This window comes from Ornithorhynchus anatinus, unplaced genomic scaffold (genome assembly GCF_004115215.2).
Source record: "Ornithorhynchus anatinus isolate Pmale09 unplaced genomic scaffold, mOrnAna1.pri.v4 scaffold_578_arrow_ctg1, whole genome shotgun sequence".
NCBI lineage: Eukaryota > Metazoa > Chordata > Mammalia > Monotremata > Ornithorhynchidae > Ornithorhynchus > Ornithorhynchus anatinus.
Window position 1 is genome coordinate 30,934 of NW_024396870.1, and position 22,239 is coordinate 53,172.

A 22,239-nucleotide genomic window follows, 5' to 3' on the forward strand; every position below is an offset into this window, starting at 1 on the left:
CTAAACAAGTACCATTATTACTATTAGGGGACATACCTTCAGGTCAGTTATGTGTATTCCTAGCCCAGAGAGGGACCCCCTAGCTCTCTTTGAGGACAAAAGCAGGAGATACTCCCATTCTTAGTGGGTTTCTAATGGTATTACCAGTACTGACAATACCACACTCTAGTCCTGCTCTGAAGAGCTGCCTCCTGGGGGCTGATTTTTGTAAGTCTCTGGCCTATCTAGACTCTCCACTTGGGTGGTGCACTGAGGCATATTCTAGGCTAATCAGGACAGCTGTGGTCGAATACCACCCTTCTGGGGATCTTTACACTGAATATCAGCAATACGGTCGCAGGTTACACCCTTACTCTGTTGACAGTGCTTGTGAGGACACACCACTCTCCATTTTCTGGGTTCCTTGCATTTGCTTTCATTCATTCATTCACTCATTCATTCATTCAGTTGTATTTATTAAGTGCTTACTGTGTGCGGAGCACTGGACGAAGTGCTTGGAAAGTACAGTTCAGTAATAAACAGAGACTATTCCTTCCCACACCAGGCTTACTGTCTAGAAGGGGGGAGACAGACATCAAAACAAGTAAACAGGCATCAATATAAATAAATAGAATTTTATATATATATATAAGTGCTATGGGGTGGGGAAGGGGAGGAAGAGCAAAGGGAGTGAGTCGAGATGATGTGGAAGGGAGAGGGAGCTGAGGAAAAAGGGGACTTAGTCTGGGAAGGCCTCTTGGAGGAGGTGAGCCTTCAGTAGGGCTAGGAAGGGGTGAAGAGTGATTGGTGGATTTGAGGTGGGAGGGTGTTCCAAGCCAAAATTAGGGCTTGAGCCAAGGGTCGACAGTGGGACAGGCGAGATCGAGGCACAGTGAGAAAGTGAGTGGCAGAGAAGCGCAGTGTGAGGGCTGGGATGTAGAAGGAGAGAAGGGAGGTGAGATAAGATAGGGCAAGGTGATGGAGAGCTTTGAAGCCAGTTGTGAGTAGATTTTGTTTATTACAGAGGTTGGTGGGAAATCACTGGAGATTTTAGAGGGGGGGGTGACAGGCCCTGAACGTTACTGTAGAAAGATAATAATAATAATAATTTTAATAATAATGGTATTTGTTAAGTGCTTACTCTGTGCCAAGCACTGTTCTAAGCCCTGGGGGAGATAGCAGGCAATCAGATTGTACCACGTGGGGCTCATACTCTTAATCCCCATTATACAGATGAGGTAACTGAGGCACAGAGAAGTTAAGTGACTTGCCCAAAGTCACAAGGTTGTCAAGTGGCAGAGCTGGGATTAGAACCCACAACCTCTGACTCCCAAGTCTGTGTTCTTTCCACTAAGCCACGGTACTTGTGGGCAGCAGAGTGAAGTGTGGACTGAAGTAGGGAGAGGCAGGAGGTTGGGAGGTCCCAGAGGAGACTGATGTAGTAATCCGGTTGGGACAGGATGAGTGATTGCACTAGAGTGGTAACTTTCAGCAATACACCACTTCTCCTGTTTCTGTGTCCTTCCACTCATTATAAGCCATACCAGTTGAAGGTTGCTCCACCAATCAACAAACTGCAACAGTGGTTGTGATGTACTCTTCTCAAGCTAATAGAAACGGCCTACAAAACAGAGTGGGTCCGGTCAAACCTGGCCCATCCATCCACCTCAATCTAATTAACAATAATCATTCCTTCCTTGTACTTTGGAATAGCAGCCATGTCTGGTCTTCACAAGGCAGCCACCTGAGAGGTATCTCATATTAGAATCAGGGAAGCCCCTGTAATCCTAGGCCCAGCACCCTGCACATTGCAGCACGTGGGATATGAACCCATCAGGAGGCTCGCAGGAGGATGTAATGCCTGCCCAGTGATGTTTCAAATATTCACTGTCATATTTGTTAAGTGCTTACTATAAACCAAGTGCTGTATGAAGTGCTAGGGTATAAATAGGATAATCATTTCAGACATAGTCTCTGTCCAACATGAGACTCACAATCTAAAGAAGGAGGAAGAACTAGTGTTTAGTCCTTATTTTGCAAATGAAAAATCTGAAGCCCAGAGAAATTAATTGGCTTGCCCCAGATGAAACAGATGGCAATTGGCAGAATCAAGATTAGAACCCATGTCTCCTGACTTGCAGGCAGAATACTGAAGAAACAGTAAGACTGTAATTTTTTACTCTGTATTTTGACCCACTTAGCTCTGTACATTTGTCCCCAAAAAAGTTTCTCTTTTTCCCCTCTCGCTCTGCCCTTCTTTCCCTTTCCTGTCTTTCTTTCTAATTCTCTTCCTTTCTCGCACTTCTTCACTATTTCCCTCTCTCTTACTCTCCTCCCTCTTTCATTCTCTCTCTGTCTCTCTTCGTCTCCTCCCTCAGTCTCTCTTTTTCCTCTCTAATTGCCTCCTCTCTCCCCTGCTTTCTTTCCCACAAGTCTTCCTATCGAAGTCTGTCCTCCTGCAGACTTTGTCATCACTGTATAAAACAACACCTTCCTCTCGATCTCATAACCCAGCAACCTAAGGTATTATCTACTACTCATCTCTCATTCAATGCACATATTTGAGATGGTATCAAATCCTGTCACTTCTACCTTTATAGCATCTGTAGAATCTACCTCTTCCCCTCCACCCAAACTGCTACCACATTGATCCAAGAACTTATCGTATCCTTCCATGACTACTGCATTAGATTTCTTGCTGACCTCCCTGCCTCCTATCTCTGCCCTCTCTAGTCCCTAATTCACTCTGCTGTTTGGATCATTTTTCTAAAAATAAAAAAATCAGCCATGTCTTTCCATTCCTCAAAATCCTTAAACAGTTGCCAATTCACCTCAGCATCTAGTAGAAATTATTACCATTGGCTCCAGGGGTTTCAAGCAGCTCACCCCCCTCCTACCTTACCCTGTTGATCTTCTATTATCACTGTAATTATTACTGCTGTCATTATGGTACTTAATAAGAACTTTACTGTGTGTTAAGCATTGCTCTAACTCTGGAGTAGGTACAAATTAATCAGAATGGATGCAATCCATGTCCCATATGGGGCTCACAGTCTATGTAGTCCTAATCCAACCCAACTTCACTCCTCTAACATTAACCTACTCTCTAAACTCGATCTCATCTTTTGCAGCTCTGTCTCTTTGCTCCTATCTCCTCTCTGGCCTGGAATGCCCTCCTGCTTTTCATCCAACAGACCATTACTTTCCCTATCCTCAAAGATATCTGGGAGTCTCATCTCCCTTGAGAGGTCTTTCCCAAGTAAAACCTAGTTTCCTGTAATCACTCTGTCTTCTGTGTCCCCTCTGCACTGACATCTGGACCCCCTAATAATAGTAATGATAATAATTATTGTTGTATTTGTTAATCACTTACTTTGTGCCAGGCACTGTACTAAGCACTGGAATGGATACAAGCAAATTGGGCTAGGCACAGTCCCTGTCCCACATGTAACTCACAGTCTTAATCCCCATTTTACAGATGAGGTAACTGGGGCACAGAGAAGTTAAGTGACTTGCCCAAGGCCAGAGAGCAGACACAGGTCGGATCCAGGATTAGAACCCATAACCCTCTGTGTCTCAAACCCATGCTCTCTCCATTATGTCGTGTTGCTTCCCTAATCACTTGATATTCACCTAATCTGTACTGCGAATATGTACAACTACTTATTCCCTGCCATTAACAGAACTGTAATTTATTTCAGTGTCTTTCCCCACCACTAGAATGAAAGCTCCTTCTGGGCAAGTAAGGCATCTACCAACTCAGTAGTAGTGTGCATTTCCAAGGACTTAACAGAGCGTTTTACAGAAAATAATCCTTCAATAAATACTTTTGATTGCTTGATTGATTGACCTCTCTCATTCTCCATCTCTGTCTTTTTTATCCTCTTTCCTCTTTCATTTACTTCTGATTTATTTTCCTTTCACCTGTTTCTTTTCATTGTTCCTTCCCTTCTCTCACTTTCCTCCTTTCTCCCTGCCTCACATTTTCTCGCTTCCATTTCCCCTCTCTTCCTCTCTTTCTCTTTTCCCTCTTTCTCTGCCTTTCACTCTTTTCTCTCTCTCTTCTTTCTCTCCTCCCTCTTTCTTTCTCACTGTATTACTCTTGCTACTTTTCTCATTCCCTCTCTCATTCCCCACCCTTTCACCCTATTTCTCTTTCTTTCCTGCTCCAATTTCCCCCCTCTTCATTTCTATTATTCCACCATCCCTCCTTTCCTCTCACACACTTTATCTATTTTTCTGTCTCCCTCTCCCTTCCATTCCTTCATGTCTTTTAGGAGGCCACCTTTACTTCTGACCAAGAACCCATATGAATGGACATCAGTGACATCTTCTTGGGGACTGTGATGCTGCTACAGATCAGCACTGGGGTGTCAGTGAATGTCTTTCTCCTGCTGTTTTATACCCATGTGGTCTTCTCCAGCCACAAGCTCAGCTCCTCAGAATTGATCCTAACCCACCTAGCTTTGGCTAATACCTATCTTCCTTCTCATCTATGGAATCCCAGAGACTATTTCTGCTTGGGGATGGAGAAATTTCCTGGACACTATTGGATGCAAGATTGTCTTATATGTTTACCGAGTGGCCCAGGGCCTCTCCATCTGCACCACCTGCCTCCTGAGCATCTTCCAGGCCATCACCATCAGTCCCAGCACGTCCCGGTGGGCAAGCCAAATTACCCAAATGTATCATTCCTTCCTTTGCCTTTTTCTGGGTCCTCAATCTGCTGATTGACATCAGTGCACTAGTGTATGCTTTTGGCCCCCAGAACAGCACCGCCATTCAAATTATATATGATCTGAAATATTGTTCAGTAACGATTCTCAGGGTGGAAGCCACCCTGATAAATGCCATTATGCTCTCTGGCCGTGATCTGCTCTTTGTGGGACTCATGAGCACAGCCAGCGGCTACATTGTATTGATCCTGCACAGGCACCACCGACGGGTCCGCCATCTCCACGGTCCCGGCAGCTCTGTCAGGGTGACGCCTGAGATCTGAGCAGCCAAGAGAATCGTCACCCTGGTCACGCTCTATGTCCTCCTCTATGGGCACCATTCCATCATGTCCAGCATTTTACTCAACAGGAAAGAAAGGTTTCCTCTACTGGTGAATATCAACACCATGATGTTATTTGGCTTTCCTGTCATCAGTCCCTTCCTGATGATTCACAGTGACAGGAAGTCGGGAACATTTTGGAAAAGAGAATCAACTGTTTCCCTCGTGGATTCTTCTTAGAGTCCCAAGGAATCTTCCTGCTCTCCCACTCTGACCTAAAAAGGCTCAGAGTGAGAGTAGTCAGAACCTCCCCACTGAATCTGTTTAATGAGGCCTCAGTATCACCTAAATGAAGGATTCCGTCCCCAATGATAATGGCTGAAGGGATGGGGAAGGCGAGCTATGCAATTCCATCAAAACAACGAGATAGTTATAACTCAAGGTATCCACTCAACAATTTGAGCACTTCAGCTGCCATAAGGACTACAGTACTGACCCTTGTTTCCAAGATTCCATTCCTTCACTCCACCCATTCACAAATCAGCTGTAATGATTGAGCAACTACCCTGTACAGAAAGTTGTAGGAAGTGCTTGAGAGAAAGCAGCAGACTTAGGAGTTACAATCCCTAGATCCTTAGGACTGGAAGCCTATGAGGACAGGATTGTGTCTACTAACTCTTTGGTACTCTTAGGTGGGTTTGGATGCAGTAACACACATAGTAAATGCCATAGACTGATTGACTGATCTTTGCCCACTAGGAAATCAAACTTTTTTGTATTTGATTGAGCATCTACTCTTTGCAGAGCACTCTGCTAAAAGCTTGGAGAGAACAATAATGTTAGAAGACAGACTCCCTGCTCTCAAGGGTTGTATATGTTAATATGCCTTGAGCACCTGCCATGTGCAGTGCACTGTGCTAAGCGCTTGCTACAATATGATCAATTTAGTAGTCATAATGGCTTCCCTGGAGAAACATATTCCAGTGGAGGAGTCAGACATGAAAATATTCAGAGAAAAGAGAAAAATGAATATGTAGGTGAGTGAGTGCTTGTGTAATCAGAGTGTGAGGATAAGTGCATAATGCTACTTTGATTTTGTGCTCCCAAATGCAAGGAGAAAGAATTTGGAAAGATGGATGTGTGGGTAAGTGCTTACATCGTGAAGAATATATGTCTGAATGTACAAAAGTGTTAGAATTCGTGACAATGAATAAATATAATATTGACACAAAGAAGTATGGTGGTGGGAGGTGGCATGATGAGGCCTGGTGAGCTCAAAACTGAATCAGGGAAGGCCTCTTGGAGGAAGCGTGATTTCAGATGGGTTTTTATTAGTAGTATTATCAATTACTATGACATTTGTTAAGGGCTTACTATGTGCCAGCCCCCTCCTCAAAATTCTCCAGCAGTTGTCTCAGTATTGGCTTCAAAACTCTTCAGCACCTTGCCTCCTCTTACCTCACTTCCCTTCTCTCCTTCTCCAGTCCAGCCCACACACTCGGCTCCTCTCGTGCTAACCTTCTCACTGTGCCTCATTTTCACCTGTTCCACTATAGACCCCTGGTCCATGCCCTACCTGTGGCCTGGAATGCCCTCCCTCTTCAAATACACCAAATTAGCACACTTCCCCCCATTCATAGCCCTACTGAAAGCTCACCTCCTCCAGGAGGCCTTCCCAGACTGTCCCCCTTTTCCTCGCTCCCCCCATTCTTCACATCACCCTGACTTAACTCCCGTTGCTCTATCCCTGTCTCCACCGCACAACACTTGTGTATGTACATACATATTTATAATTCTATATATTTTTATTAAGGATGTGTTCATATCTATAATTCCATTTATTTATAATGATCCTACTGATGCCTATTTACTTGTTTTGATGTCTGTCTCCCCCCTTCTAGACTCTGAGCCTGTTGCAGGCAGGGATTATCTGTATTTGTTGCTGAACTGTACTTCCCAAGCACTTAATACAGTACTCTGCACACAGTAAGCGAACAATAAATACTATTAAATGAACGAATGCATGACTGCCATGTACTGCACTCAGCTCTGGGGTGAAGCAAATCGGGTTGGACACAGTCCCTGTCCTCTGTGGGACTTACAGTCTCACTCCCCATTTAAAGATGAGGGAACTGAGGCCCAGAGAAGTGCAGCGACTTGCAGAAGGTAACACAGCATATGAGTGGAGGACGTAGGATTTGCACTCATAAACCTTCTGACCTTCTGACTTCTAGGCTTGGGCTCTAGCCACTATACCATGCTGCTTCCCTTCTGAAAAGGGGGAAACTGTGCTCTGGCCGAATTGAAGGACTGGGGATCTTGGGTAAGAGGTAGGGTATGTGCAAGAGCAGAGTTTGGAAAATTATGGAATTTATGATCCAAAGCTGACTCGAAGATGTACTAAGGGATGGCAGGAAATAGGCAGGGAGAGGAGAAATGCTCAGCTCCATTTCCTTCATTTTTCCCCTTGCAGTTTTTGTGAGACCTGCCTCTGGAGTGCACCCTGAGTCCTAATTGTTCAACCACGCTTTAGGCAACATCACTCAACTAGTCCCAGGAGATTACTAGTTCCTGCCATCACCAATCAGTCATAGTGATTAAATATCTATTGTAAACTCCTATTTCTTGTTTGGGGAGGCAACAAAATTGGAAACTCAATCCAGTGAGGGGTGCTCTGCATGGACTAAGTACTCAGTAAATACCAGCGATTGATCAATTGATTATTATTAATAATAATAAGATTAACGTTAATAATAAAAAGAACTGTGATATTTGCTAAGCACTTACTATGAACCAGGCACTGTTCTAAGCAATGGGATGCATACAAGAAAATTAGGTCGAACCCAGTGTCTGTCCTACAAGGGCTCAGAGTCTTAACACCCATTTTAAAGAAGAGGTAAGTGACTTGCTCAAGGTCCCACAGAAGCCAAGTGGCAGTTGGGATAAGAACGCATGACCTTTTCTGACTCTCAGGTCTGTGCTTTATCTACTGTACCATGCGGCTTCTCATAAGGCCTAGTATGGGTAAGGTGGGAGCCACCTGCCACACCAATCGCCTCCTTCCAGCTTTACGTCCCTCTTGCTGAGAAGAGTGATGAGGGTGAGACACACAGACAAGGAAGGGGCTGGTAGGGGTTGGGACCCAGGCGTATCTGTGGCCATGTGTGACCCAGAGGGTGAGAGGGTCAGATTTGCACTAGAAAACCAGGTTTGGCTCCTGGCAGAGCTGGGCTGTGGGCGGAAGCTGGGATGTACCTGGAACTACAGGCTGTCATGTTTCTCCCTGGGCATCTCTGATGGTCAATTAGCAGCAGGTAATTGTGTGAAGAGATCTGGTCTCATCTTGTCCCTGGTTGGTGGGCAGCAGGGAGGGGAGTTTGGGCATTTCCAAAGTTGACTTAGACCATGTGTCAGAGCTGATTAATGTTTAGGGGTTCACTCATTAACACACATACACAAACACACTCAGACACTCTGATAATGCCCTCAGGGAGGGGAGAGGTGAGGAAAGCAGCGATAAATGTTGCTTTAGCCTTGAGCTGCCTAAGGCTGAGTGCCTGCAAGCTGCCCTCTTAGCCAGCATGAGCACTGAAACAGGTGAGTAGGACAAAGCCATCTCCATCAGCATGATTTCTGGGTTTCCATAGGTACTCTGCAGCTTTGGACTGAGGCTCTGGTGTGGGAGTCAGGGCTGGTCACCTCTGAAAAGCCTTCTCCCAGGGCTCCTCCCTTCCCAATCCCAGAAGCTTTACAGCAGATTTATCTCCATATTAGACTGGATCCCCTTCTGTCTCAGAAAAGAATTAGTTTTATTCTTATTAATAATAATAATGATAATATTTGTTGAGCACTAATAATGTGCCTAGTGCTGTTCTAAGCACTGGGATAGATACAAGGTGTCAAAGGCAGTGTACTGCCACCCTGATTGCCCCGAGGGGTTAAAAATGGCTCCCAGATAGTTCCTAGGTGGTGGTGGGCACAGAGAGCTTGGGCACAAAGAGATGCCTACATAGCACACAACTCCCTGTGCCACCACGGTTCCCCCTCTTTCCTTCTGCAACATCATTCATTCATTCAATTATATTCATTGAGCACTTACTGTGTGCAGAACACTGTACTAAGCACTTAGCTGGGCTGCAGTGACCATGACCTGGGAGAAGCCAGTCCCTGTCCCCTCTTGGCCACAGTTCAAGGCGGCCACAACAGCAGTCCCACAATCCCAGAGGAGCAGAATGAGTACTATGGAAAGGGGCAATGAACTTCAGAGATCCCATTCTCCACATCTGCAGCCCAGAAGTTTGAGGAAACAAGAACCATAGCCTTCTCTCTTCCTATCCACCTCCTCCCCAAATGTCCTCTGCAGTCTCCCACTCTCTCTCTCCATCTGCCCCATCCCCATTTCCTTCCTTTCAGGTCCATTCCCTTCCTTACTCTCTCTCTCCTCCTTTCCCCTTCCCAGGTGTCTGCAGGAGGTCACTTTTGCTTTGAAAAGTAACTTCAGGAGGATGGATGCTATGGAAATCTCCTTTGGAACCATAATGTTGTTACAGATCAGCACTGGAGTCTTAGTGAATGCCTTCCTCCTCATTTTTTATACCCCTATGGTCTCTGCCAGCCACAGACTTAGCTATTCCGACCTGATCCTTGCTCACCTGGCTCTGGCTAATTCCCTGACCCTTCTCAGCAAGGGAATCCCTGACACCCTATATATTTGGGGTCTGATAAATTTCTTAGATGACTTGGGGTGTAAAACCTTGATTTACCTGTATCGAGTTTCCCATGGCCTTTCCATTTGTACCACCTGTCTCTTGAGCATCTTCCAGGCTGTCACTATCAGTGCCTCCACCTCCTGGTGGACTGGAGTTAAAGCCAAGTTACCCAAATGTGTCATCCTCTCCTGTCTCCTCTCCTGGGTCATGAATCTACTGATCAAATTTTATATACTGAAGTATGTAACAGGCCCGCGGAACAGCAGTAGTGATCAAATAGTTATGAATTTCAAGTATTGCATCAAAGTCAGTGCCGAACGGGAAACCAAACTGGCCATTGCTGTGGTACTTCCACTCCGGGATCTGTTCTTCGTGGGGCTCATGAGCACGGCCAGTGGCTACATGGTATTTGTCCTTCACAGACACCACCGTCAGGTCCGGCACCTCCACGGGCCCGTCTCCTCCTTGAGGGTGATGCCTGAGGTCCAAGCGGCCAAAAGAGTCATTGCTCTGGTCACCCTCTATGTCTTCCTATATGGGCGGCAAGCTGTCATGCTGAGCGTTATTATCAACATGAAAGAGAAGTCTCCTCTGCTGGTGAGAAGTCCACCTACTGTTGTCATTTTCCTTCTCAGTTGTCAGTCCGTTCCTGATGATCCACAATGACAGGAGGGTGAGCATGTTCTGGAAAAGGGAATTCCCTTTGTCAAACACAGATCCATCATAGGCCTCCCACTTGGTCCCACTGAGATGAACCTTACTAGACTCCTGATTTGAAAAACCCCGTAATGATGTTAGAGAAGCAGGAAGGGGGAAGTTGGAGAAGCAGTGTGGCCAGTGGAGAGAGTATAAGCCTGGAAGTCAGAAGGACCTGCATTCTAATCCCAGCTCTGCCACTTGTCAGCCTTGTGACCCTGGGCCAATCACTTCATTTCTCTGTGCCTCAGTTACCTCATATGTAAAATGGGTATTGAAACCGGGAAACTTAAATGGGACAGGAACTGTGTCCAAACTGATTAGCTGTGTCTACCCCGGTACTTAGAAAAGTGCTTTACATAGTAAGCACTTAACAAATACCAGAATTATTCTTCTTATTATTATTATCATTACCAGTCTACAGTTAGAAACCATTTCAAGAATAGGTAGAGACAACAGCAATGGAGGGTGGTATAGCTTTCGTGTAACAGGAAAAATCTGCCTTTCACCACCTCCTTCTGATCACCAGTTTGAAACAGCCAGTTGTGGGGAAACCATGCCAAGGTGAGAATTGAAGGTCCTGAGCCTGCTGTCCCCATTCTGACTTTTCAGAAGGGCTTCCTTGGCCTTTATACTCCTCCTTCCTTGAGTCCAACCTGGGTGGACCCCACCAGGCCCTAGCCATAATCTCAATCTCATCATCTTTAGTCACTTTAAAATCTCTTCCCTCACTAACTGTGAAATTCCTGTATTCACCCACGATCTCCTCTCTCACGTACTTATTCCCTACAACTTCTTCTAAACCTTCAGATACAATCTTTTGACCACCTACATTTTATAAAGTCAACATGCCCCGTTTGATGCACTGAAACGCCTTCTTGTGACACACAAGTTGATGCCTTCAACACCGCCTTCTCCACTGAACTCAAGTCCCTCTCTTCCCTTCCCTCTGTCGATCCTTTACCACCAAAACACAATGCTGGATTACTTTTACAGTACCTATACTCTGCTCCTCGGCATGAGCTGTGGGGTGCTGCTGGCTGAAATCCAGATATTAGTTCGACTTGTTCCTTCTAAATCATCATCCTCACCCAATTTAACACTGCCCCCTCGTCCATGGGGCAACAATGTTTCTCCATCTTTATTGACTCCATGACCATTGTTCATGCCAACTGTATCAGACGTTTGACTTCCTCCTCAAAAGCACTATCCCAACCCTATCTCTTGCCACCTATTTTCTTGATGAAATTGATTTCATGAAGGGTGATCCCACTAAAGTGTCCTCTTCTCCTCTCCAGCCCCTCCCTCCTCCTGCCCCTTCTTCAACTCGCACCTTTCCCAGCAGAATCCCAAGAGGTCTCCTTTCAGAATTTATTACCTCCACCTATGCCTCTGACCCCATTCCATCACATATTTTTAAAACATCCCTCTCTCCTTCCCTCGCTCACAGCCATCTTCAATTGATCTCTTTCCAATGGATTCTGCCTCACTGCATTCAAATATGCACATGTATCCTGTATCCTAAAAATATCCTCACAACTCCATGCTACCTTCAGTTACTGTTCCATCTCTTTCCAACCATTCCTCTTCCAACTCCTTGAGCAAGTTGCCTATCCCTGCAGCCTCCATTTCCCCGCCTCCAATTCTCCCTGTGACCCTCTCCAATCTGGTTCCCCCACCCAATTCATTCCACAAAAACTTTCCTTCAACTCTCTTTCAATCCTCTCCTTCACAAATCCAATGGTGTGTACTCCGGCCTAATCCACCTCGAACATTCAGCTGCCTTCAACTCTGTGGACCATCCCCTTCTCCTGGTAGTCTGTCACATATTCATCCTTGGTTTCACTGAAATTATCCTTTCCTGGTTCTACTCCTATTTCTCAGAGCTATTTCTCTTTCACTGGCTCCTCCTCTGCTTCCCACAATCAAACTACTGTGGAAGTCCCTCAAGGCTCAGTTTTATGTCTCCTTCTATTCTCCATCTATAACCACTCTCTTGGAGAACTCATTCCACTTCAGCTACCATCTCCATGAGGATATTTCCCAGATCTACCTCTCCAGGCCTAATCTCTTTTCATCTTTGCAGGCTTGCATTTCCTCCTACTTTCAGGACATCTCTACTCTGATGTCCCACCGATACCTAAAACTTAAGATTTCCAAATTAGAAACTCATCTTCCCACCAAAACCCTATATTCTCCCTGCCTTTCCCATCTCTGTAGACAATATATTATTCTTCCTGTCTCACAGGTCAGTAACCTTGGTATTCCCCTCACCTCAACCTTTTCATTCAACCCATACATGCAATCTGTCACCACGTCCTGTCAGCTTTACCTTCACAACATTGCTAAAATAAGCCCTATCTCTTCCAACCAGAGTGCTACTCGACATCCAACCCCTTGTCTTGTCTTGTATTATATTATTATTTTTATTATTATCCAGGCTTGACTACTGCATCAGCCTCTTTGCTGACCTCCTTGTCTCTTATTTTCTCCCACTCTGGTCCATATTTCTCTCTGCTGCCTAGTTCAATTTTCTAAAAAAAATTTCAGTGCACATCTCCCCACTCCTCAAGAACCTTCAGGGACTGTTCATTTACTGCTGCACCGAACAAAAACACCTTGCCATGGAATTTAAAGCTCTTAATCAGCTTTCACCTCCTACCTTACCTGACTGATTTCCAATTTCAGTGGAGCCCACACACTTCACTGTTCTAATATCAGTCTACTCACTATACCTCAGTCTTCTCATCAACCCCTTGCCAACGTCTTCCCTCTCTCCTGGAACTTTCTCACCTTTCATACATGACAGACACCCCTCTCCCCACGTTCAAAGCCTTTTAAAAATCACAGAAGCCTTCCCTGACTACACCCTCATTTAGCCTACACACACTCTCCCTTCTTTATCATCCTTGAACCTGGTCTGTACCCTTTAAGCACTGGATATTCACCTCACCCTCAGCACCACAAAAGATATGTACATATCCATAATTTATTTTGATATCTCTCTCACCCTCCAGCTCTCCAGACGGTTTACTCCTTGTAGACAGGGTTAATGACTACCAACTCTGCTGTATTGCTCCCCCTTAAGTGCTTATTACAGAACTTCTCATAGAGTAATTGCACAATAAATACCATTGTTTTATTGATTGATTGATTGATTGGTCACTCCTCCCTCCTGGTAACACCCAGTGTCCTTGATTTCCCTGGAATAGTTCTCTCCTGGTTCTCCTATCTCTCTCCCCTAGCTTATTGTCAGTGTCAGTCATTGACTCTCTTTTTACCTCTTATCCCATAATCACAGGTATCCCACATAATCATTCTTCTGCGTTTCCTACTCTTCCACTTTACACTTGATCTTAGAGGTCATCCATTTACGTGATCACTTCTAACACCTCTATGAAGAGGGCTCCCACATGCATATCATCAGCTCTGGTCTCACTCCTACTATGGAGGTTATAACATGCTGTGGTCTATGGCCTGAGGTTGCTGACCACAGGACTGGTGCACCTGTGGCCATGAGGGACCCTGGGAATGAGAGTGTCATACAGACACTGCAGACCCGGGCTTGGCTCCTGGCAGAGCTGGACTGTTGGTGGGAGCTAGGATGTACACGGGGCTGAAGGATATGGTACAGATGCTACCATGTTTCCCCAAGGGCAACTTTGATGGTCAATTAGCAGCAGGTAATTTCAGGGAGAGATCTAGGCTCATCTTATTCCAGATTGGTGGATGACAGGGAGGAGAGTCTGGGCATTTCTAGAGACGTCTGAGTGTCAGAGTGGATTAGTGCTCAACAATTCACTCATTCACCACCCCCACTCCCCACCACCACACACACATACACAAACTATTCACTCTCTGAGGGAGGAAGGAGATGAGGAAAGCGGCTGATAAATGCTGTCTCAGCTTTGCACTGCCAGAGTCTGACTGCCCGTGAATTGTCTTTCAAGACAACGTGAGTGACAGAGATGGGTAAATATGATAAACATTAATGTGAAAGTCCGTTTTCAGGGTCGGAGTCCAAATTGGGAAGAATCACTGAGAGAAGGTTTTGGGTTTTTTTGTGCTGGGCTCGATGAAAGATGGGGGTTTGTTGGACCATGGGAAATGAGAGTGAAACAGCGTGGTTAAGCCTCTGGCCCAGGAGAGGTGGAGAGACATCTGGGACCAGATGGAAAGATTTATGTTGGAGACTGTCCCGGTTCTCCCTATTGCACCAGAATCTCTAACTCATTGTCTCAGCACTAGTAAGGCCATGTTTGTGCGAATGGGAGGGCTAAACTGTTTTGGATCCTCAATCACCACCACACTCAGGCCACACTCCTAGCAGTCTCTCTCTCCATCCTGAGCTCATCCCATCTCAATATAATGAACAATAATTGTGGCTCCCATGATTTGGGGAATGGTATCATATAACAATAATAATGATACTTGTTAAGTGCTTACTATTTGTCAAGCACTGTTCTACATGCTGGGATAGATACAAGGTAATCAGGTTGGACACAGTCCCTGTTCCACATGGGGCTCACAGTCTTAATCCTTATTTTACAGATGAGGTAACTGAGATACAGAAAAGTTAAATGACTTACCCAAGGTCACACATTACACAAGTGGCAGAACCTGGATTAGAAATCACGTGCTTCTGACACCCAGGTCCAGGCTCTATCTGCTAGTCCACGCTGCTAGGACAGATCACTGATCACCAGCAAAATCTGGTCTTCACAGAGAAACCTTCTGAGAGAGAACATCTCTGCCCCAGTCTCCAGCAAGTGGACTCTCAGACTCTGGATCCTCATAGTCAAGGTAACAGACTGTAAACTCATTTTTTCTCCATCATATCCTCCCATATGGTCCTTTTGTTTACTGGGCTGTTGAGCCACTAGATGAGAGTTGATGGGGGCAGGGGTAGGGGCGGAGGCCAAAAGGTGTCGGTAGTCACTGTTGAATGGTGTAGAGGGTATACCATGCTGTTTGGATGGCCCTGTGGGAAACTGCTCCCCGAACTCACGGCTGAAGGATCAGAGTGTAAATGACCCCTAACTGAACTGAAGCCTACAGGGTTATTTTGACTGAAAATAAAACATCCTTTTCCCTGAAAATCTACATTGGCCACATCCAAGGTGCGGCCTGAGAGTCCACCCAAATTAGATTTGGAGAAATTCCTGTAATTCTAGCTCCAGCCCCTGCTCTTTGCAACATCAGTAATGTGAATCAATCAGGGGATTCACTGGAGGATGCAGTGATTGTCCAGTGATGTCTCCAAGAGTAACTCTTATAGTCAGAGTAACTGTCATATGCCAAGCACTGTAGTAAGCCACAGTATAGAAACAAAGTAATCATATTGGACACAGTCCAATAGGAAACTCAGTCTAAGTAGAAGCAAGAACTGGTGTTTAATCCTCATTTTACAAATGAGGAAACTGAAGCAAGGATAATTTTAGTGACTAGCCCAAGTTAACACACATGGAAGGGGATAGAACCAGGACAATAATGATAATTATAATGTTGGTATTTGGTAAGTGCCTACTATGTGCTGAGCACTGTTCTAAGTGCAGGGGTAGATACAGGGTAATCAGGTTGTCCCACATGAGGCTCACAGTCTTAATCCCCACTTTACAGATGATGTAACTGAGCAATTGAGAAGTTAAGTGACTTGCCCAAAGTCACACAGCTGACAGGTGGTGGAGCCGGGATTAGAGCCCATGACCCCTAACTCCAAAGCCCGTTCTCTTTCCACTGAGCCACACTGCTTCTCTGGTATTAGTACCCAGGTTTCTTTACTCTGGGGTAGAATCAATGAAAAGAATAGGACTCTGAATTTTTCATTTTTTATTTTCACCTAGGCAATTATGTACATTATGTACTAATGAAAGTGTCTTTTTTCCTTCTCTCTCTGCCTCTCTCTTTGCCTGCTCTTTCTTTTTTTTGCTTTCTGACTTTCTCTCCCTTCCTCTCCCTTTTTTCATTTTTTACCCCTCCTTCTTACTCTCTTTCCTGCTTTTCTCTCTCTATTTCTCTTCATCTTGCTCTCCATTTTCCCTAGTATCTTTTTCACCTGTATTCCCACCCAAAGCCTGTCCTTCCTCAGACTTTCCTACCACCATCCTCCCTAACTCTCAACTCAGTAACCTTGGCATTAACAGCAACTCATCTGTATCAGTCAACCCACTTAATGTGCCATCAAGTCCTGTCACTTCTTCCTTCATACCATCTCTAGAATCCACCCTTTCCCCTCCACCTAAACTGCTACTGCACTGATCCAAGCACTTAATATATCCTGCCTTGTTTACTGCATTGGCCTCCTCGCTGACTTCTCTGTTTCCTGTCTTTCCCCTTCCTAGTTCATACTTCACTTTGCTGTTCAGATCATTTTCCTAAAGCCCACTTCAGCCCAATCTCCCCACTCCTCAAAAACCTCCAAAGGTTGCCCATCCACCTCTGCATAACACAGAAACTCCTTACCATCAGTTTTAAGGGTCACACTTATCTCTGCCCCATCGTAAGTTACAGTGTTGATCTTCTGTCACAGCCATATACATACATTTCACTCATGTAACATAGACCTACTCTCTGTACTTCAATCTCATCAGTTGTGGCTCTGACCCTTTGCCCACCTGGAACTCCTACCCCCTCTCATCCAACTAGCTACAACTCTTCCTACCTTAAGGGCCATCTGAAAATCACATCTCCACTGAGAGGCCTTACCTAACTAGAACTTCATTGCTTCTACTTGCCCTATCTTCTGCATCTCCTAAGCTCTTTACAACTGCTCTTAAGCACTTAAGCACTTGATATTCACCCTGCTTTCAGCCTTACTGTACTTGTGTTCATATATTGTACCCTATCTTTCCTCTGCTATTTATTTCAATATCTTTTCCCTGTTTTAAACTGCTAACTCCTTGTGTGCAAGGATCATGTGTACCAACTCCATTGTATTGTACTCTAAGTATACTATTCTTTGCAAAACAATACCTCAGTGAATACCATTGTTTGATTCATTGACTTCCCTCTCTCATTTTCCATTCCTCTCTCCTTTTTTCTCTTTTCTCTCTCATTCTGCCTCCAGCTTGGTCTCCCTTCCTCTCTCTTTCTATTGCTTTTTTCCCACTTTCATACTCTCCTCTCTTTCTCTGTGTCTCAATTTTTCTCATCTTCCTATCTTCTCCTTCTTTCTCTCTTTCTCCATTTCTTTCTTTCTCTTTTCACCATTTTTCTTTTTCTAAAGGAAGCAGAGAGGCCTAATTGAAAGACAATGGGACTGGGTGTCAGAGGACCTAGGTTTTAATCCTAATTCTGCTATGGCACTGCTGGGTGACGTTGGGAAAGTCACTTAATATTATTAATGATAATAATCATAATGGTATTTGTTAAGCCCTTACTATGTGCCAAGCACTGTTCTAACTACTGGAAAAGCTACACGGTTATCAAGTTGTCCTACTTGGGGCATACAGTCTTAATCCCCATTTTACAAATGAGGTAACTGAAGCACAGAGAAATTAACTGATTTGCCCAAGTCACACAGCTGACAAGTGGCAGAGTTGAAATTAAAACCCATGACCTTTGTCTCCCAAGCTGATGCTCTTTTCACTGAGCCTTGCTGCTATTCTGTGCCTCAGTTCCCTCATCAATAAAATGGGGAAAAATACAGCATGACCTCATGAATAGGGTATGGGCCTGGGAGTCAGAAAGATCTGGGTTCTAATCTCATATCTACTATTTGTATGTTGTGTGACCTTGGGCAAGACACTTGACTTCTCCGTGCCTCAGTTACCTAAATTGTAAAATGGGGATTAGGACTGTGAGCCCATGTGGGACAGGGACTGCGTGCAACCCAATTTGCTTACATCCAACAAAGCACTTAGTACAGTTTTGGGCACATAGTAAGCACTTAAAAATACCACAGTTATTATTTGTAATTATTGTTTTCCCTCCTTCTTAGACTATCATCCCCATGTAGATTCTGATTATCTTGTATCTAACCCAGTGCTTAGTACAGTGCTTGGTGCAGAATAACCTCTTAACAAATACCACAATTATAATTATTTCTCTTTCTGTCTCTTTCTCTTCTCTCTCTTTTTCTCGGCCTCTCCCCCCTCTTTCTTTCTCACTGTATTCATCTTGCTCTTGCATCTGTTCTCTTTCCCTCAATCATTTTCCATCCCTCTCTCACTGTTTTTCTTTCTTCCCTCTCACTTTCTCTCCCTCTCCTTATTTCTGTCATAACTGTTTTCCCTCCCTCCCTCTCTCTCCCTCACTTTCTCTATTTTTATTTCTCTCCCTCTCCCTCCCACTCTCTTGTGTCTTACAGGAGACTTCCCCTGCTTCTGACCCCATATGAATGGATATCAGTGACACCACCTTGGAGACAGTAATGCTGTTACAGACCAGCAGTGGGGTGTCAGGGAATGTCTTGATCCTCCTGTTTTATGCCCACATAGTCTTCTACAGGCACAAACCCAGGTCCTCAGACTTTATCCTCAGCTACTGGGCCTTGACAAACACCATCAAGCTTCTTATCTATTGAATCCCAGAGACCATTTATGCTGGGGGATGGAGAAATTTCCTGGACGTCATTGATGCAAAATCATCTCACATATTTATTGGATGGGGACTTGTCATCTATACTTCCTTCCTCCTGAGCATCTTTCAGGCCATCATCATCAGCCTCAGCACTTCCCGGTGGGCAGGGTCAAAGCCAAATTATTCAAATGCATCATCCACTGTTTTGTCTTTTTCTGGGTCTTTAATCTGCTGATCGACATTCATACACTGGTGTATGTGAAAGGCCCCCAGGACATCACCACTATTCCCATTGCATATGATTTTAAATATTGTTCAGTTACTATTCTTAGTGCAGATGTCACCCCGATAAATGCCATTATACTCTCTGGCCATGATCTGCTCTTCATGGGACTCATGAGTATGGCCAGCGGCCACATGGTGGTTTTCCTGTACAGACATCACAGGCAGGTCTGACACCTACACGTTCGTGGCCACTCCACCAGGGTGATGCCTGAGGTCCGAGCGGCCAGGTTGGTCATTGCCCTGGCCACCTTCTATGTCCTCCTTTAAGGGCGACAGTCCATTGTGTTCAGCATTTTACTCAACATGAAAAAAGGTCTCCTCTGTTGGTGAATGTCCACATGGTGATAATAATAATAATAATGTTGGTATTTGTTAAGCGCTTACTATGTGCCGAGCACTGTTCTAAGCGCTGGGGTAGACATAGCGGAATCAGGTTGTCCCACGTGGGGCTCACAGTCTTAATCCCCATGTTACAGATGAGGGAACTGAGGCACAGAGAAGTTAAGTGACTTGCCCACAGTCACACAGCCAACAAGTGGCAGAGCTGGGATTCGAACTCATGAGCCCTGACTCCAAAGCCCGTGCTCTTTCCACCGAGCCACGCTGCTTCTCATGTGATGTCATTTGACTTTTCAGTCACCTGTCCCTTCCTGGTGATTCACAGTGACAGGAGGATGAGAACGTTCTGGAAAAAGGAATCATCTGTTTCCATCATAGATTCTTCATAAAAATCTCAAGGAAGCTGTCAGTCGTCCCACTAAACCCCTAGGAGGCTCAAAGTCAGAGAGGTAGAATCCTGAAGACTGAATCAGTTTAAGTAGGCTTGAGCTTCACCTAAACAGAGATCCCTGTCCTCACCGACACCAGGTGAGGGGATGGGGAAGGGGAACAGTGCAACCCCTTCCCATGATGAGATAGTTATAACTCAAGGCATCCACTCAACAGTCAGAGCAGTTCAGCTGCCAGAAGTGCTGTAGTGCCAACTCTTGTTTCCAAGACCCAGTTCTTTCAATCTAACTAGGCCAATTCTTTCCAAATTTTCCTTGGTGCCTAAACAAATCAACTTGATACTCAGCCCACCTACATCACCGTGAAATTTTTATAACTATCCTTACACTCTGCCATTTCCTGTTTTGGTCATTTATTTCGAAATTTGTCTCCCCCATAGACTGTAAGCTTGTTGCGGGCAGGGCTCATGTCCACAGCCTCTATTGTGCTGTATATTCCCAAGTGCTTAATAGAGTGCTCTTCACATAGTAAGCAGTAAATAAGTACCATTGGTTGTCTAAGTGATTGTGTGGTCATTCCTCTCTCGTGGAAACACTAGACACACTTGATTTCCCCTAAAATAATAATGGTAATAAGTATGGTATTTATTCAGCACTTACTATGTGCTAAGCAATGTTCTAAGTGCTGGGATAGATACAAGGTAACCAGGCTGTCCCAAATGGGGCTCAGAGCCTTAATCCCCATTTTACAGATGTGGTAACTGAGGCATAAAGAAGTCAAGTGGTTTGCTCCAGGTCACACAGCAGGCAAGTGGCAGATCTGAGTTTGGAACCCACCTCCTCTGACGCCCAAGCCCATGCTCTTTCCACTAAGCCCGTGCTCTTTCCTATTTCTCTCCCCATATATTGGTATTTTTATTATCATATTTATCAAGTTCTTACTAAGTGCTAGGCACTGTTCTAAGCACTGGGGTAGATACAAGGTAATCAGTTGAACACGGTCCATGTCCCACTTGAGGCTCACAGTCTTTATCCCCATTTTACAGATGAGGTAACTGAGGGACAGAGAAGGGAAGTGACTTGCCCAAGATCAGACAGCAGACAAATGCTGTGTGCAGAAATGCAGAATTCTTTAACTCCCATTCTCTCCTGGACCCCCTCCAATCTGGCTTCCGTCCCCTCCACTCTACCGAGACTGCTCTCTCAAAAGTCACCCATGACCTCCTTCTTGCCAAATCCAGTGGCTCCTACTCTATCCTAATCCTCCTTGACCATTCAGCTGCCTTTGACACTGTTGACCATCCCCTTCTCCTCCACACCTTATCTCACCTTGGCTTCACGAACTCTGTCCTCTCCTGGTTCTCCTCTTATCTCTCTGGCCAGTCATTCTCGATCTCCTTTGCAGGCTCCTCCTCCCGCTCCCATCCTCTAACTGTTAGGGTTCCTCAAGGGTCAGTTCTTGGCCCTCTTCTGTTCTCCATCTACATTCACTCCCTTGGTGAACTCATTCGCTCTCATGGCTTCAACTATCATCTCTATGCAGATGACACACAGATCCTCTCCCCCTCCCTTCAGGCTCGTATCTCCTCCTGTCTCCAAGACGTCCCTACCTGGATGTCTGCTCACCACCTAAAACTCAACATGTCCAAAGCCGAGCTCCTTGTCTTGCCTCCCAAGCCCTGTCCTCTTCCTGACTTCCCTATCACTGTGGATGGTAGACCATCCTTCCCATCTCTCAAGCCCGCAGCCTCGGTGTCATCCTTGACTGGGCTCTCTCATTCACCCCACACATTGAATCCGTCACCAAGACCTACCGGTGTCAACTTTATAATATCGCCAAGATCCGCCCTTTCCTCTCCACCCAAATGGCTATCTTACTGGTATAGGCTGTCATAATATCCCGGCTGGATTATGTGTCAGCCTTCTCTCTGATGTCCCTTCCTCCTATCTCTCCCCACTCCAGTCTATTCTTCATTCTGCTGCCTGGCTCCTCTTCCTGCAGAAATGCTCTGGGCATGTCACTCCCCTTCTTAAAAACCTCCAGTGGTTGTATATCAACCACCGCATGAAACAAAAACTTCTCACTCTAGGCTTCAAGGTTCTCCATCACCTTGCCCTCTCCTACCTCTCCTCCCTTCTCTCTTTCTACTCCCCACCCTGCATGCTCTGCTCCTCTGCCTCCCACTTCCTCACCGTCCCCTGTTCTCGCCTATCCCGCCATCGACCCCTCGCCCATGTCCTCCTGCTGTCCTGGAATGCCCTCCCCACTCACCTCCACCAAACTAGTTCCCTTCCCCTCTCCAAAGCCCTACTTAGAGCTCACCTC

General features: G+C 45.3%; 1 protein-coding gene and 2 pseudogenes across 1 annotated transcript; all 3 read left to right on the forward strand.

Annotated features, from left to right (window-relative positions):
* ORNANAV1R-PS4103 (vomeronasal 1 receptor ornAnaV1R-ps4103 pseudogene) lies at positions 4,425-5,215 on the forward strand (annotated as a pseudogene).
* Positions 9,481-10,350, forward strand: ORNANAV1R3278 (vomeronasal 1 receptor ornAnaV1R3278). Its single transcript, NM_001253670.2, has one exon. It carries the CDS (start codon positions 9,481-9,483, stop codon positions 10,348-10,350), a length of 870 nt encoding a protein of 289 aa, NP_001240599.2.
* ORNANAV1R-PS3915 (vomeronasal 1 receptor ornAnaV1R-ps3915 pseudogene) lies at positions 18,698-19,431 on the forward strand (annotated as a pseudogene).

What these genes read in the sequence shown, in the direction of transcription:
- ORNANAV1R3278 (NM_001253670.2), top strand. Translation starts at nt 9,481, where the DNA reads ATGGATGCTATGGAAATCTCCTTTGGAACCATAATGTTGTTACAGATC.